Source organism: Megascapheus bottae, chromosome 18 (assembly GCF_031878675.1).
Source record: "Megascapheus bottae isolate mThoBot1 chromosome 18, mThoBot2.hap1, whole genome shotgun sequence".
NCBI lineage: Eukaryota > Metazoa > Chordata > Mammalia > Rodentia > Geomyidae > Megascapheus > Megascapheus bottae.
Genome location: NC_143526.1, coordinates 29860139 through 29876839, shown reverse-complemented (window position 1 = coordinate 29876839; position 16701 = coordinate 29860139). Strand labels below are relative to the sequence as shown.

General features: G+C 47.4%; 1 protein-coding gene and 1 long non-coding RNA gene across 2 annotated transcripts; one reads left to right on the top strand and one right to left on the bottom strand.

The window, feature by feature from the left end:
- The first annotated feature begins 1799 nt into the window (after positions 1–1799).
- On the top strand, positions 1800–3520 carry LOC150050373 (uncharacterized). The gene is made up of 3 exons (XR_016538722.1): positions 1800–2013; positions 2556–2643; positions 3418–3520. It is a non-coding gene; the product is annotated as an uncharacterized LOC150050373 (long non-coding RNA).
- A 67-nt stretch (positions 3521–3587) lies between these two features.
- Positions 3588–12092, bottom strand: Bpifa2 (BPI fold containing family A member 2). Its single transcript, XM_090352708.1, has 7 exons — positions 11924–12092; positions 10148–10283; positions 9157–9264; positions 7373–7525; positions 5808–5889; positions 3897–3963; positions 3588–3628 (listed from the first exon to the last, which is right to left on the bottom strand). The coding sequence occupies exons 1-7, from the start codon at positions 12090–12092 to the stop codon at positions 3588–3590; spliced, it is 756 nt and encodes a 251-aa protein (XP_090208834.1).
- Between the last annotated feature and the right edge of the window lie 4609 nt (positions 12093–16701).

Here is a 16701-nt window from a genome sequence, read left to right as displayed (position 1 = left end):
ATGAAATAAAACATTATGTCTATAGAGTCATAGGTTTTTATGTCTATATAGTTATGTTTATATTTCCATTACCATGTCCATAGCTTTGGGTATGCAGTTATTGAGTCCTCGCTCTTGTACTCTTTGGATTTAATAGCGGCATATTAAGGATACCATGAGCCTTTTGTTCCTTAGGTCTCGACTTGTCTCACTCAACATGATTCGCTCTAGATTCATCCACTTCCCTGCGAATGCCATTATTTTATCTTGTCTGTTGGCTATGTAGAATTCCATTGTGTATATATACCACATTTTCTGTATCCATTCATCTGCAGTAGGGCATCTGGATTGTTTCCATCGCCTGGCTATTGCGAATAGTGCAGAGATGAACATAGCTGAGCAGGTGTCTTTATAATATCCTGGGTCATGCTGTTCAGGATAGATGCCCAGAAGTGGTATGGCGGGATCATAGGGAAGGTCTATTTTCAGTTCTTTAAGGAACCTCCACACTGCTTTCCAGAGTGGCTGAACTAGTTTACAATCCCACCAGCAGTGTAGTAGGGTTCCTTTTTCTCCACAACCCTGCCAGCAACTGTCATTGTCTGAGTTTAAGATCTTGGCCATTCTTGTTGGGGTAAGGTGGTATCTTAGGGTTGTTTTTATTTGCATTTCCTTTATGACCATAGATGATGAACATTTTCTCATATGCTTTTCTGCCATTTTAATCTTCTTCTGATAGGTCTCTCTTTAGTTCCCTTGCCCATTTAGTGAATGGTTTATTGGGTTTTCGGGGGATTAGTTTCTTGAGTTCCCTGTAGATACTGGATATTAAGCATTTGTCAGATGTATTGTTGGTAAATATCTTTTCCCAGTTGGTTGGCTGTCTCTCTACTTTTGCGACTATGTTTTTATCTGTACAGAAACTTTTTATTTTTTAGGTAGTCCCATTTATCAAGTCTCTCTCCAATCTGTTGTGACCCTGGGATTCTGTTCAGGAATCTGTTGCCTGTGCCTATGAGTTCCAGTGTCTCTCCTACTTTATTATGTAGCAGTTTCACTGTTTCTGGTCTGACATTGAGGTCTTTGATCCACTTTGAGTTAATGTTTGTGCATGGCGAAAGGCTAGGGTCAATTTTTAGTTTTCTGCATGTGGCTGCCCAGTTTTGTCAGCACCAATAATTGAATAGACTGCGTTTGTTCCATTGTATATCTTTGGCTCCTTTGTCAAATACAAGTTGCCTATAGGTATGTGGTTCTATTTCTGGGTCTTCTATTCTGTTCCGCATGCAGAAACTTTTTAAAAACGCAAAATGTTCTCTTTTTCCTAATGCTGATTTGGGAAGATTTCTCTCTCTCTCTCTCTCTCTCTCTCTCTCTCTCTCTCTCTCTCTCTCTCTCTCTCTCTCTCTCTCCCTCCCTCCCTCCCTCCCTCCCTCCCTCCCTCCCTCCCTCCCTCCCTCCCTCCCCCCCCAGGCTATTTTTGTTAGAGTGAGTCTAGTGATTCTTTTCAAATGAACAAGTAAGTAAATGTGAAGACAATGTGTTAACGTTTCTGGCGAGCATGGGTAAATGTGATGCATGAGCCACAGCTACTGATATCCTAGGCCTTCAGAGTACCGACAACTGACAGCCCTGGAGCTCTGAGCGTCAAGAACCTGACATGACAGATGAGAGCCCTGAGCTGCACGTTTACATCCCGGCCTCCAGGACCTCCCATTTACCTCCTGGCCCGGGACCACCTGTCCGGTTCTGATGGTGTCCTCCCCTCCCTTCTCACTTGCCCTTCCTGTCTTCCAGAAATACAGGTAACTACTTGCACAAACCCCAACACTGAAATGTCACCCCAACAAACATTTCCGGACTGGCCAAGGGCTCCTGGCTCCCCTGCAAGGATATAGCTCCATGAATCTGGCTTGGCCGTGGGAAGCAGCAACTCTTCCTTGCTTCACAAAGGGGAAACTGAGAGCCAACATGAGGAAAGGGCCCGCAGAATGAGGCCTGCAAGGGGCTGTGAGATCTCCTCTGGGATCCATGGTTAGTATATCCGGGGATCCCACAACAATGGGTTCACGTCCTGAACGCTGCTTGCTGGATGAGTCAGTCACTTTGCCTGTGAGCCTCAGTTTCCTATTTCTGGCACAGAAGTGTGGTGGGAGGTGGTGAGGTAGCCCTCAGGCATGGTGCAGGGCTGACCACCTCCAAGGGGGCAGCTGATCTCCAGGGGACAAGTGGGAACCCAGAGCCTCCTGTGGTCTGGGAGGGTAAGGTCCAGGAACTGAGGGCTGACAATGGAGGATCTTGATCCAATGAGAGGATCAAGCCCAGCTCAGGGAGAATCTTGGCCCTGTGGGTGGCAGGGAGGCTCAAAGACCCCCACCCTCCCCCCTTGCCTCTGCCTGGTGCAGTAGATGACCCCGGTCTGGAGAGGAGTAGAAAGTCCTTGGAATGTGTTTGTCCTGTTTCCACTGCCTGCCTGGCTCAAAGCAGGTGCTCACTAAATACTTGTTAGATGAGTGGCTGGAGGGACCTGGACCACAGCCACAGATGACCAGTTCCCTGCCTGCTCTCTGCTTCAGTGCCACCATTTGTATGAGGACATGAGGACAGCCCAGCCCTATCCCTCCACCAGGAAATCCCACAGAAGGACAGAGGAGAGCCACGCAGGTATGGAAATGCAGTTTAATTGTGGAGCGGGGGTAGGAAGGGACAGAGGAAATGGTATCCAGGCCACTTTCTCATTGTGAAGAGATTGTATGGAGCTGGACTTGGGCCTTCATCTTTTTGGGGATGGTAGCAGCACTTTCCAGAGGGAGACAGCAAAGGACTCAAGTGGAACCTCGGTCATCATCCTGGAATTAGACCACAGGGTGTCTAGATGTTGGAAGTCAAGATGCAGTGGGCACTGCCATTCTCTGGACACCCAGTAGGAGCCCAGGTGGCCTGGACCCACTGCCCCAACCCACCCAGAGTACCCATGGCACCTGTTCCCCATCCTTATTCATCCCTCTCCTGGTCTCTGGGACAATGAAAGATGGGAAAAGACTGAAAAGCAGCTGGAACTTGAGCCAAGGTCAAGGTGAAACCATGATCAGGGATGTAGATCAGTCTCAGACTGAGGTCAGAGTTCAGTCTGTAACCAAAGCTGGGGCTCAGCAAATAGCCTGGCATTAAGCTGAGTCTGTGACTAGGATCTGGGCTCAGTCTAGGTGTGTGATGAAGACTCAGGCTTTATTTTAGCCAGAATCAGGACTCAGCCTGGGCCCAGGACCGGGACTTGGTCTACGACTGAGATTAGGGCTCCATTCTTTGCTGGAAAATGAAGCAAAGCCCAGCCCGGCTCTTGCTTGCTTCCCCACAGGTTCTGTGCATGGTGGTGTAGTGCCCGCCCTCACCAGCAGGTGGCAGCACAGCAGTCCTCCTAATGCTTCCTCTTCAGAGGGCGACGGGCAGGTCCACAGAGAGAGCTGAAGGACAAAATCAGGAGCAGGCCTCAGTCTTTGCCATGGAAAGATGCACAGACCAGACACTACTAGCTACCACCCTCCATGGGTCAGTGACAGCTGAAGTCAGGGGCTTCAGGGGTGTCCTAGCTCCCCTCGGTGTAATGGCTATAAGTCCCTACTGCCCAGGACAGGGCTGTTGACACTGCCTGCAGGACCCAGAGTGGCTGCCTCTGGCCATTTCCATAAAGCTTCCTCCAGGGCCCTGGCATCTTCAGTGCCCCCTTCCTATTTCCTCAACAGTTCCACCACCCCCACCATGCCTGGTCACCTAAAGGCCACACAGCATCCCTGAGTAGCAGGAAGATGACATTCCATCCCTATCTTGCCCCGAACACTGAACCTCCTATCCAGGCCTGACCAGGCAGGATGTAGGACTGTGTGCCCGCATGCACCCTTCCCTGGGTTCTGACTTACCATTCAGAATATCAGGAGTAAGGGCTAGGTTCAGACTGTTGACCAGGACCTGGATCAGCGGGCAGAGCTAACAGGAAAGGAAAGAGGGGGAAGAGGAAGGAAAGATGGCTCTCAGCAGGAAACATGTGCCAGCCACCCCACTGAGGCTGGCTTTCTCATCTGAGAAACTGATCCTCAGGATCTGTGAACAATGGGCGACGCTCCCTGCCCCCGAGGCGCTACAAGTCTAAAAGATCAGACTACCAGAATTCTAGAATCTCAAGAAGCAAGAATGTTAACCTTCTCGGATTCAACTTGGAAGTGCAAAAGTGCTCGCGTCTTCGAAGGCTCCCATACTGTCCTAGCGACCATCCAGTGCTACTCTTAGGGCATCCTTCATCCATCACCTGCAGAGGCCTATCAGCAAACTGGAGCAGGGCCTGAGAGTGAATTTCCCTTCCTCTTTTCCTGTGTGCTCTCTCCTATCCATCTTACCTTTATCTATCTATCTGTCTGTCTATCTATCTGTCTGTCTATCTATCTATCTATCTATCTATCTATCTATCTATCTATCTTTGTATCGATCTTGTGGCTTCATCCTCCCAATTGCTGGAATTACAGGCAGGCCCCAGCAGTCCTGTCTGGAGTCTGTATTTCTAAAGCGCACCTAGGTGAGCTGGAGTTGGCCTGAGGAACATGTGAAAGATGGGGTCTCAGGTGGGGTGACTTGCAGAGCAATCAGGGTTTCTGGGCTCCTGGGCTCCTTTTCATGGTGATTAATTCTGAATCTGAGGATCAGGGATTCAAGAATCCTACATGTGGTCTAGTTACTTTGAATGACACATAGATGAAAAGAAGAAACCCACTATTTCACAGGGCTATGTTTGTGTCTTCAATGAATTGTAAAACATAATCAGTGATACTAGTTTCCTACTTAGAATAGAGTTTCCTTTTTAAAAAATAAATGCAGGGGCCGGGAGTTTGGCCTAGTGGTAAAGTGCTTGCTAGCATGCACGAAGACCCAGATTCAATTCCTCGGTACCACATACGTAGAAAAAAAAGCCAGAAGTGGTGCTAAGGCTCAAGTGGTAGAGCTCTAGCCTTGAGAAAGCCCAAGGACAGTGCTCAGGCCCCAACTGGCAATAAATAAATAAATAAATAAATAAATACATGCAAGCCAGATGCAGGTGACTCAGGCCTGTAATCTTAACTACTCGGGAGGCTGAAATCTGAGCGTCATGGTTCAAACTCAGTCTGGGAATGAAAGCCCAGGAGACTTTTATCTAGTTAACCACTAGAAAACCAGAAATGATGCTGTGGCTCATAGTGTTAGAGCACTGGCCTTGAGATGAAGAGCTCAAGGACAGTGGCCATGCCCAGAGTTCAAGTCCCATGACTGACAAAACAAAGAAAGAAACAAATACAAATGCACTTATTTGAATGCAATTGTGTTGATTAGAAGAAAATGTTAGCTAGAAAGACAATGGGCGAGTCAGTGGCTCGGCTTGTAATCCTAGCCACTCAGGAGGCTGAGATTTGAAGTTTGTGGTTCAAGGCCAGTCCAGGCAGGAAAGCCCATGAGACTCATCTCCAGTTAACCACCAAAAAGCCAGAAGTGGAGATATAGCTCAAGTGGTAGAGCACTAACTTTTGGCATAAAAGCTCAAGGTCAGTGCTGAGTTTAAGACCCAGGATAGGCACAAAAACAAACAAAGCAACAAACAACAACAAAAATCATAAAGGCAATGGGCAACACACAGCTGCCCAAGGTAAGGACCTTGTGCCCTCAGCAGTGCCAGGTCCTGTGCCCCTCAGGCTGACATACTGAGGAGGGGGGAGGGTCAGGCCTGAGAATGCCACTTCTGCCTCTGCCCCCAAACCTGGCTCTGGGTACAGGAGAGATGGGGAAGGGGAGCGGGCAGAGGGTGTTACCAGATTCTGCAGCACGTAGGACACTCCGTTCTTCAGGACAATAGAAGTTACATCCAGAAGGTTGTTGAGCAGCCCCAATTTTCTGAAAAAGACAAGGAACTGATAAATCTTAGATGCACCCTAGACTGAACTGCTCTCCTAGCCTTCATCCAGAGATGGTCACCTATCACCCAACTCCGACAGGGCATCTGGAGAGTCTCCTCACAACTCTGGGACTTCATTGTCAACCCATGGGTTCATTCAACCCATGCTGTCAGCAATTTGTGCCAGGCATCCACCTGGACAATGCCATGTCCTCCATCTTCCAGACAGCCCTCACTGACTGCTCAACTAAAGCAGGGCTTGGCTCTCACTGTGCCCTGTTAAGTGTAATGCCCTGTGGCAGGCTTCACCCCTTTCCTTGTTCATCCAGATGCTTATCTGCTTGCTTTGCCCTTAGGCTGTCCTCAGTTCTCCAGAGCTTCCCGCAGTGATTTCTTTGCATATTTTGGAGCTAATGGAATGAGCAAAGTAAATATGAAATCAGACATAAGATAACAAGCTGTGATGTGGACTCTGAAGGACCAGAGAAGACTCTTAAGAGACAGACTAGAGTAACGCTGCTAAGATCTCGGAGGATAACAAGGTACAATTGAGCAAGTCCCTGTGCCTTCTTGGCAAGGCAGGGTCTGATGGACTCGGGCCTCTAGACTTGCGTCTCCAAATTGTGGATCCATTCTTTTGGTTTTAGGAGGTCTCTGGGCCCACCGTGATCACATGCTGTGGTAGGTGGAGGATGGAGTGGTCTCTGGCCGTGGTCACAGGAGGTTGACCCACTTTGATCCTGGCTACAGCCACCCAGCCCTAGGCTTTGGCTACACCAATTTTATTCTCCCAGCCAGGGGCCAGAGCCCCTCCACCTTCTTTTCTGGGCCAAATCTACTTTTTCAAACACATAGTTTAAGATGTAGATTTTGCAGATTAATGGAGCTCAATGATTTCAATGGAGAAGGATTGGGTTCTCAAGCTCTTATTACAGGAATTTTCTAGTGGGTGGAGAACAATTTGAAATGAAAGCCACTGATAGGCATTTACTTCCTGGCTACTCCCCCAAACTCAAACAAGGTAAGGAAGTAGATGGGATTTTAATATCATTTGATGTGTCCATCATTCTGTAAGGATAGATTATAATTCTCCAAGAAGATACAACTTCCTCTTAAACATGCTTGCACCAAGCAAGGTGTAAAGCAATATGCACATTTCTAGAGTTGAGATTATGATGATCATGGTTAATATTTCCTGCCCCAATGATGGTGAGAACTCTTCACAGTCAGCCTGGCTAGGTGATTGCTGAGAGTGTGAGATAGCCCAGGCTCTTGTTAAAGATTTTCTTCTATGTTCTCACATTCCATTTTGAGAGGCCTGTGAATAGCTGCCATTATTGTCCCTACTTTATGCATGTGGAAACTGAGACTTCAGGAGATCCTGCTGATGATAGAGTTCTGTGAGTGGGAAAGCTGACCTGTCAGGTACTAGGATAATGGAACCAGGGGTCTGCAAGCCCCTGAGTTGGAGGGTGGTCTTACCTGTCCAGTACAGAGATTGAGAGGTTGCTTAAGTCACTGGAGCATGTCTCCAGGGTTAGACTCAGCTTATTGGTCTGGGGATCCGTTTCAGTTCTGAGTCCACCCACGAGATCCACAGTGGTTGACAAGTCAAACACTTCGTTAAGGAGAGGCCTGCAGGAGGTAAGAGCCACGGGGATCAGAGATGGAGACTGCTGCCACATTGTCCCCTTGTGTTCCTCTGCCTGGATAGGTGACATAAACACTGATGGGGTCCAGTCAACATGGACCATGTTACAAAATCAGCTGTTCCTCTGGCTATGTGGATTTAACTCACAGGAAACTTTTATTCAATGTTGTACTAATGAATAGTTGGCTTTGCTTTGTGTTGTTGTTGAGGTGGTCGTGGGGCTTGAACTCTGGGCCTGGGCGCTGTCCCTGAGCTCTTCAGCTCAAGGCTACTGCTCTACCACTTGAGCCACAGCACCACTTCCGGTTTTCTGAAGGGTTAATTGGAGATAAGAGTCTCTTGGCTTTTCCTGTGCCATATGGCTTTGAACCACAACCCTCAGATCTCAGCCTCCTGAGTAGCTGGGATTATAGACATGAGCCACCAGTGCTCAGCTTGAGCATGATGTATCTGTAAGCACGGGGAATGTTTTACCTGGATTGCTCCATTTAGTTATTTCATTGTTATGAGGGAAAGTCTCTTTCTTCTTTCCCTGGGGATTGAATCCAGGGCTTCATGAATGTTGAGCAAGGTCTCTACCTCTAACTCCATTCCTAATACACAAAGATTCTTTTATGCATTCCTTCCTCTCTGCCATTTCCCTACATAGCTGTTTATGCTGTTGTTTTGTTGATTGTGGGGCTTGAACCATGGGCCTGAGCATTGTCCCTGAGCTCTTCAGCTCAAGACTACTGTGTCACTTCCAGATTTTTAGTGGTTAATTGGAAATAAGAATCTCACAGTCTTTAGTGCCTGGGCTGGCTTTGAACTGCCATCCTCAGATCTCAGCCTCCTGAGTAGCTAGGATTACAGGCGTGAGCCACGACACCTAGCTTATGTAGCTCTTTCTAAATTAAAATTATATTTTATGTATAGACTCTTTAGTATATAATTCACATTATAATATGTATTTGTTTATAATGGTCACTGCTATTTAGAGATACTACAGAGGTATAAAATGCTGCTGGGAGAAATTTTGTTCTCAACTTTTCCAGTTAGGCCGGCCTACCTGCCTGCCTGCCTGCCTTCCTTTCTTCCTTCCTTCCTTCCTTCTTTTTTTTCTTTTTTTGAGTCAGTACTGAGGCTTGAACTCAAGGCCTTGTGCCCTTGATTGGATTTTTATGTTTTTCTCAAAGCTGGTACTCTTCCACTGAGCCACAGCTTTTCAATGGTTAATTGGAGATAAGAATCTCACAGATGACTTAGGAGAGGAGCACAAAGGCATGCTGCCTATGTGCATCTGATCATATAGAATAATATTTATTGGGATGGGGGGGCAGGGGGAAGAGTCTGAGATTTTTTTGCCCAGGCTAGTTTTAAACCTCAATCTCAGCTTCCTGAGTAGCTAGGATTACAGATGTGAGCCATAGTTTTCACTCAGCCCAATTAGATCAGTGTCACAATTTCAAAAGTATATGAAGTGGAGCATTCAGAGAGACTTGTCAAAGTTGACTATACTATTTTTAAAGACTAGGAAAGTTCCCATATTTAGAGATTGGAAAAATAAGGTTAAAGGGTCTTTTCTCAGCTCAAGTCCCCATTGGAACCCACCCAGGTTGAAGCCACTGGTACTTACAAGCTCACAGATATTTGGGCGTCAACTGGGACTCGCAGCTGGAGGCTTTTGCCGTCGGCAGACAACTCAGGTTTAATATTCAGCGTGGCGAGATCAGTGATTTTCAGCCTGAGCAAAACCCACAATATTTATTTGTTTATCTCCTGGGGCAACCATTTGCTGAAACATTCCCTGTCCTGTGATTTGTGGAGAATTTGGGCCTCCCCACCCCCTACCCCCTCCTCTTAGGCCTCATTATGCTCAGAAAGGCTACTGTTCGCATCCTAGGACAGTGTACATCTCAGACAGATGTAGTTTTGCCCTAAACATAAGTGCCAAAGCCAGAATATTTTTTTTTTTTTTTTTTTGCCTGTCATGGGACTTAAACTCTGGGTCTGGGCGTTGTTCCTGAGCTCTTCAGTTCAAGGCTACCACCCTATGCCTGAGTCACAGCGCCACTTCCGGTTTTCTAGTGGTTAATTGGAGATAAGAGTCTTACAGACTTTAGTGCCTAGACTGGCTTTGAACCGAGATCCTCAGATCTCAGTCACCCAAGTAACTAGGATTGCAGGTGTGAGTCACCATACCCAGCTATTAAAGCCAGAACTTTATGTCTCCAAAAGTCTATGCATGTTTGGAACCAACTACCCAGAAGAGGTGTGGCATCTGTTTCTTTACTCTGTGGGTTTCAAACGTTTGCTTCTAGCTGTATTTAGAGAAGAGCAGCCTTATTCTTGGGAAAGTCTATAGGTACCAGCAAATAGGTGGAGGGGAGAATGAACAAAATCTTTGACCCAGAAATTGCAGAGTGGAAAATCTGAACTCCATGAGATGAGACAGGTCCTTGAGTGCTGACCTCATCTACTCAAGCTCTGGCTTCAGAGACCCTGGTGAAGTTGCAGGAAACAAGGCTTGTCCCCAGGCTTCGATATTACTCTGATATTTTTAAAAACTATGAACCCTCTTTGTGTGTGGGGGGGGGAGAAACAAAGAAAATAAAGCACCAACGTACTGAATACCATTTGCTGTAAGAAAAGACAAGGGATTTTGGATCAGGTTCTGGGCATCCAGAAGTTTCTCCTTGACCTCTTGGAAAACCGGGGATTGCTGGATTTCTTGTACTTTGTCAGCAAGTTTCACGATACCTTCTGCCAAGACAGTCACCATGCAGTGTTATATACCACTCATAAAACAGACAGGCTTAGCAGGAAAAACAGTTATTCCTATGACAATACAAGGAGATAGATGTTGGTATTGCTTTCATTGGCAATATAAAGAAATAAAGGTCCAAAGGTTAAATCTGCCTAGTCACAGAGCTAGGGAGTCTTCCCCCACCTCCCCTCATGCTGCCTTTGTACTCATATGTACTCATCATTTACCAATAAAGGAATCGATCCATCCATTGGTCATTGATACTGTGTTCACTTCTGTTTATGGTGACTGAGGTCTATGGCTCTAAAGAACATACATCAGTTCAACAACAAAACAAGTCAAGCAGAATGAGTGAATATACTAAAAGGAGGGAAATCTGGAAATGAGGGGAAAATATGGCTTCAACCCATGGAAGTAGAAAATGGGGCCCAGAATGACAGCTTTGCAGCAGCTGAAAAGACAGTGATTAATTGGAGATAAGAGTCTCACATTCTTTAGTATCCAGGCTGGCTTTGAACTGTGATCCTCAGATCTTAGCCTCCTTAGTAGCTAGGATTACAGGTGTGAGCCACCTTGCCCAGCTCTTTCATTAAATAAAAATTTTTTGCCGGTCCTGGGGCTTGAACTCAGGGCCTGAGCACTGTCCTTAGGCTTTCCTCAAGGCTAGCGTTCTGGCACTTGAGCCACAGCACCACTTCCAGCTTTTCTATGTTTGTGATATTGAGGAATTGAACCTGGGTCTTTGTGTGTGCTAGGCAAGCACTCTACCACTAGGCCAAACTCCTGGTTCTGATTGTTACTCTTAGTAGCAGCCATTTGTAAAGACCCCTCAGGATTAGTAGTCTTTTTTTTTTTTTTTTGCCAGTCCTGGAGCTTGAACTCAGGGCTTTTTCCTTAAGGCTAGCCCTCTGTCCAGAATTAGTAGTCTTTCTGGGCTTGGGTAAAAAACAGCTGCAGGACAGAGCAGAAATAATATGAGGAGGGGCCATGGAGAAATTACACTAAGAGATTTTCTTCTTCCCCCGCCCCTCTCTCATTCTTTGTCTGTCCTGTCCTGGGCTTGACCTCAGGGCCTAAGCAATGTCCTTGGGCGTTTTTTCCTCAAGGCTAGCCCTCTGCCATTTGAGCCACAGCACCACTTCCAGCTCTTCTATGTCTGTGGTACCAAGGAATTGAACCCAGGTCTTTGTGCATGCTAGGCAAGCACTCTACCACTAGTCCAAACTCCGGGCCGAGAAATAATTTTCAATTCATCAAGACTGACAAAACATTTAAAGCTGTCCAGACCATGGAGGAGTGAGGGGGGAAGAAAGATGAAGAAAAGAAAACTCTCACTGACAGCTGGAAAAAATGTTAATACAGGAATTATTTGCCAATATTTACTACAATTGAAAAATGTACATGCTTTTAGAATTTTTGAAATCCCACTTTTAGGAATGTATCCTATGCCCATATTGTCAGGAGTTTATCAGGATAAGAGGAAACTTATTTTAGCCTTTAGTGAGAATAAAGTGAAAAATTGAATAGCTAAGTAAACCAACTATAAAGGGCACCTCCTGGTGGTAGCCTCTGTTATTGCAGGCACAATATTAGTTAAGGTTTGGGTTCTACGTGATGGTGACTCTCACTGACTCACCTTGAACCAGATTGTTACCTTCTTCAACAACAGTTTTCAGGTTGCTATCAATAACAGGTCTCAGACTGTCCACAGCATCACTCACGGTGCCAGTAAGATCTCCAAGAAGATCTGCTGAGGCCCCAGTGAGCAGGCCGCACAGGAGAACAAGTTTCCATAGCTGAAACATCTTCAGGTCTGACACCAGGCCGATCATGGGAGAAACAAGAGGAAAGAGGGTTGATCAGTGACCACCTGTCATCGTCAGCTTCATCTTCCTATAAAGTTCATGTGGCTATCTTCTGGTTCACAGATGGACTGCCCAGGTCAGAAAGCCCAGAGTGTCTCCCTTGAGCCACCTAGCCAGTGAGGGGGGGGCTGGGATTCCCTGCAGTCAGCCTGGGATGACAAAGGCGCTTTACCCATGCTGACTCCTCCACCTAACCTGGCTTTCTTCTTGCTTACTCTCACCTTCCAATTCTCCCTTACAGCTTACTCTCAGCCCTTCCCCAGAATCTTTAACCCACCACCTCTGCCTCTCTGATTAGGGTCCTGCATACCAATTACCTGATGATTTTGCTACCAGGCTGTGAGCTCCCTCCGTAGGAGAAGGACTGAGACTCATGTTTCTCTTGGACCTCTAGATCCCAATAAAAGGCCTATAAGCTAGTAGGCAAGCTAAATACATCTTGAACAAAGTACAGAGTCCATCAATGGATTCCACATTGCAATCTTGCATCACTCCTTGATCTGATACATTTCAGCATCTATCTTTCTCTAAACTTGTCAATTCTGATCCAAGCAACCACATGGCTCTAACTCTTGACCCCCATATCTTCTGAAGATACCCTCCCCACCGCCACCAATGTGGGGATCCATCCACGAGTGGACAGCCAAGCACTCACAGGTGTGGAAAAGGGTATTCAGCGGTCTTTGCTCCCCTGCACTGTCTCCTGGGATTCCAACAGTGCTAGTGGCCCTTATATGCTGATGATGGGATGAGAGGCGATTCCTGCTTCCGGGACCATCCATGGTGACTCCAAAGAAAATAACCTGGAGTGAGCCAAGAGACTTCCAAATTAAAGGTCACCCCGGACGTCTGAGTTACCGTGATGGGTGTGGGGGCAGCCTTCTGCCAAGACTAAGACCTGGTCTCACAAAGCTCGTAGCTGCCCAGGAGGGGGTAGTGGGTGAGTGTAAGGGAAACACAGAGAACAGGTTGAACTGGAGAAGGCTCCGGTGAGAGGACTTGGGGTGATTATCTACTCAACATCATGAACCAAGGCTCAGAGAGGAAAAGCTGCAGGTTGAACTCCATAACTCACTTGTAACTCACAGGTCCCTCTGTCCCATCCTCCCTCTCTCCTGGGCAGAGTAGGCCTCTGTGTGAGATCTGTGGTGATGGAAGATCAGGAATCCCCAAGGCAGCCCTTTCCACCTCTTGGGTAAAGTGTGAGAGTGAGCACAGTAAGTCTCCGTGTTAGTCCCACTTGTGGCCCACAGTAAAGTCCAGAAAGGTGGCATCTTGTTTGACCCTACATCAAGAGATAACCTACTTCCGGGCCAGGGTCTCCCTCTGGGACTCATCCCTCATCCCTCCAGCTGCAATGCAGCAGCTGAGGAGGGGTGTCATTCTCAAGGCCTCATGGTGGCCCTCAGGGCCTGTGTGGCCTCCCTGCCGAATCCTAACCCAGTCTCCACCCTTGAGCCCCTGCTGGTCTGCAGCCTCTTCCTCCTCTGGCCTTCACTCAGGCCGATCCCACTTGGCATGGAACATTCCTCCCCAGTGGTCTCATGTCACCTCATGCCCTTTCCTGGTGCTCATGTGAGCTGGCTCCTCCTGCTGCTCCAGCCTCAGCCTCCTCACATCTGGACTTGTTTCTCCCCAGAGGTGAGGGGGGCAGACCCTGTGCCCCGTGGTCCCCTCTCTCTGGAAACTTCTATTAAAGCCAGCATCTACCTGAGGAGGCAGTGAGGCCCCGATAACAGCAATTTCAGAAACTGCAAAGATCCTGGGGTATTCCACAAGACTTTGAGCTATGCTTCTGAGGGTTCAAATGCCAGTGTTGAGAGATCATGTGTGCCTCTAATTTCCTCTCTCTTCCCCTTGGGCACCCTGACTTCTCCCTTCTCCCCGTCCTCCCCAGACCCCCAAGCAGCCCTCCCTGGAGCCACTTCTCCACTCCCATCTGGATGGGTATGAAGGTCGCTTCTCCTCCCTGGCACTGACCACCCCCTCCCAGCTGACCTCAGAGAATGAGAGGTTCCATCGCCCCTGGGGATCTGCTTTCTAGGGAGCTCTTTTGTGCCATGTGGTCCTACTCCTGTGGCACAGGCCTTGGCTACACCCTTTTGACAGCTCCTCTGCCAGCTAGAGAGTGGCCGATCTGGCCTCTCCTGGGTGAAGTTCACCTTCGTGGGGAGAAACTGCGCCCTGTCTTCTGGAGGGGCTCTGGATTCTACCCCACAGACAGGGTAGGGATTTTTGTTGTTGTTATTTTGTTTAATTTTGGTGATCCTGTGACTTGAACTCAGGCCCTCATTGCTAGGCAAGCGCTCTACCACTTGAGCCATTGTCCCAGTCCTTTTATCATTTATGTTTGATAGTGTTGAGATTTTGCTCAGGCCAGCTGCAGAGAACTATTTTCCTACACCTCCTTCCAAGCTGGGATGGCAGTGAGCCCACCATGCTTGTTTGTTTTTGAGCTAGGATCTCACTGATTTTAGCTTGATCTGATCCTTTTTTTGGGGGGGGGGTTGTAGGACTTGAACTCTGGGCCTGGGTACTGTCCCTGAGCTCTTCAGCTCAAGGATATTGCCCTACCCCTTGAGCAACAGTGACACTTCTGGTTTTCTGGTGGTTAATTGACCAGTGCCTGGTCTGGCTTTGAACTGAGATCCTCAGATCTCAGCCTCCTGAGTAGCTAGGATTACAGGTATGAGCCACTGCGCCTGTCTTTGATATGGTCCTTTTATCTCTGACTCCAAGTAGCTGGAATTATAGGTATCTGCGTCCATGCCTGGCCCTGTGAAGAATTCTTGAATAAGCACAATCTGGACTTAGATACATCTGTAAGTCTCCCTTTCTGTCACTACACACTCCGACACACAGACACATACACTCATTCACACATATATGCACAAATCCTGTTGGCTCTTCACTGAGGGAAATAAACTCACTGTACATGCCAGTGGGACGGACGCACAGTGGTCTGTTGGTGTATATTTTATCTGGCAAAACACAGGAAACGAGAGAGTGTATATCATTTGAGGGCCTGGATCCAGAGAAGCCTGGAGCTGTACATGCCCCTGGAGTTTTTCAGCTCAAATAAAACTCTTGTTTAATTGCTGCTGCAATTTATTTGTGTTTAGACAAGGTCTTGCTCTGTTGCTCAGGCTCGCCTTGAACTCCCAAGTGCTAAGATTACAGGTGTATGTCACCATGCCTGGCTTTGTTTTTTCCTCCCCTAACCCAACATGAGTTTGGTTCCCTCCTCTCAAGCACCTAGCACAGCTGCTGGTACCCAGTGCTGGCACATGGCATCCTCCTGTCCCACGCTATTTGAGGCACGCACCAGAGGCAGAGATGTCTTAGACACGGAGGGAAGAACACCCATCTCGTCTCCCTGCTGGGACGTCTGGGGGCCTGGGACCCCGGGGCAGGGGAGGAGGAGAGACTTACACAGGCTGCATACCGGCCTTGAACTTGCTATTTTCTCCTTTCGTTGTGTGCTGGAATTTTCAATCAGCTAAGAAAAAGGATTAAGTGAAACCACACTGGAGGCTGGCTTGAAATACAGATGCCTGGGTCCCTTGCTCTGTTATTTAGCTTAGGGCCTCTGGCTGGTGGTGAACCACGGATGGGCTGGGAGGATCCAGGACTCACAAGTGACTCCCCCTGAGCCCTGGAAGCTCACCTCCACCCCAACACAGAAAGCCGGCTCAGCCTGGACACTATCTCCTCCTCGTCCCTACCCCTCCAGGGCTTTTTCTTTCTTTTGTTTTTATTGTGATTAATAGAAGGCTTACATTATATTCACCAGATAGAAGGTGCATAACTTCACAAACATTGATACCCTTCTTATGACATGGTCCCCATTTCCCTCCCCCCCTCCCCCCCCGCTTATTTTGATTTCCCCCCTTCCCTATCCAATTTCAAATAACCAATTAAGCACATATAAAATATATCAGATAACAAGGTGAAATATTGTAACAATATGAGATAAACAAGGGATGGCAAAAGAGATGAGAGATAACAGTACATTAAGGACAACAGTCACTCATTATATGGCTTTTGTTTCCTTCTCCTGGAGGTCCTTACATTTAGTGTCATACTATTTGGCCTAATGTCTCTAGATTTTGTTCTATTGTAAATCTCTGCTAGGAGAGCCCAAGGTTTCTACTGATTATGACAAATGAGGGAAACCATTGAGCCTAAGTTCCTTTGAGTCTGGCTTACTTCACTTAATATGATTTTTTCTAAGTCTTTCCATTTCCTTACAAATGGGGCGATGTCGTTCTTTCTGACAGCAGCATAGAATTCCATTGTGTATAAATACCACGTCTTGTTGATCTACTCATCAAATGAGGGACATCTGGGTTGGTTCCATGTCTTTGCTATGGTAAATAGTGCTGCACATCATTGTGCTAGTGGATTTAATATGCCCTTGTTTCCTCCAGGGCTTTTTCTATGTCACCCCCTTTGTTTCTTCTCAGCTTTGTGGGGAGGGGGGCATTCCGCTTCCCCTTTTTCTGAGTGAGGCTAGAGGAGGAGAGGGACAGAGGGTGGAGCTGGGCTG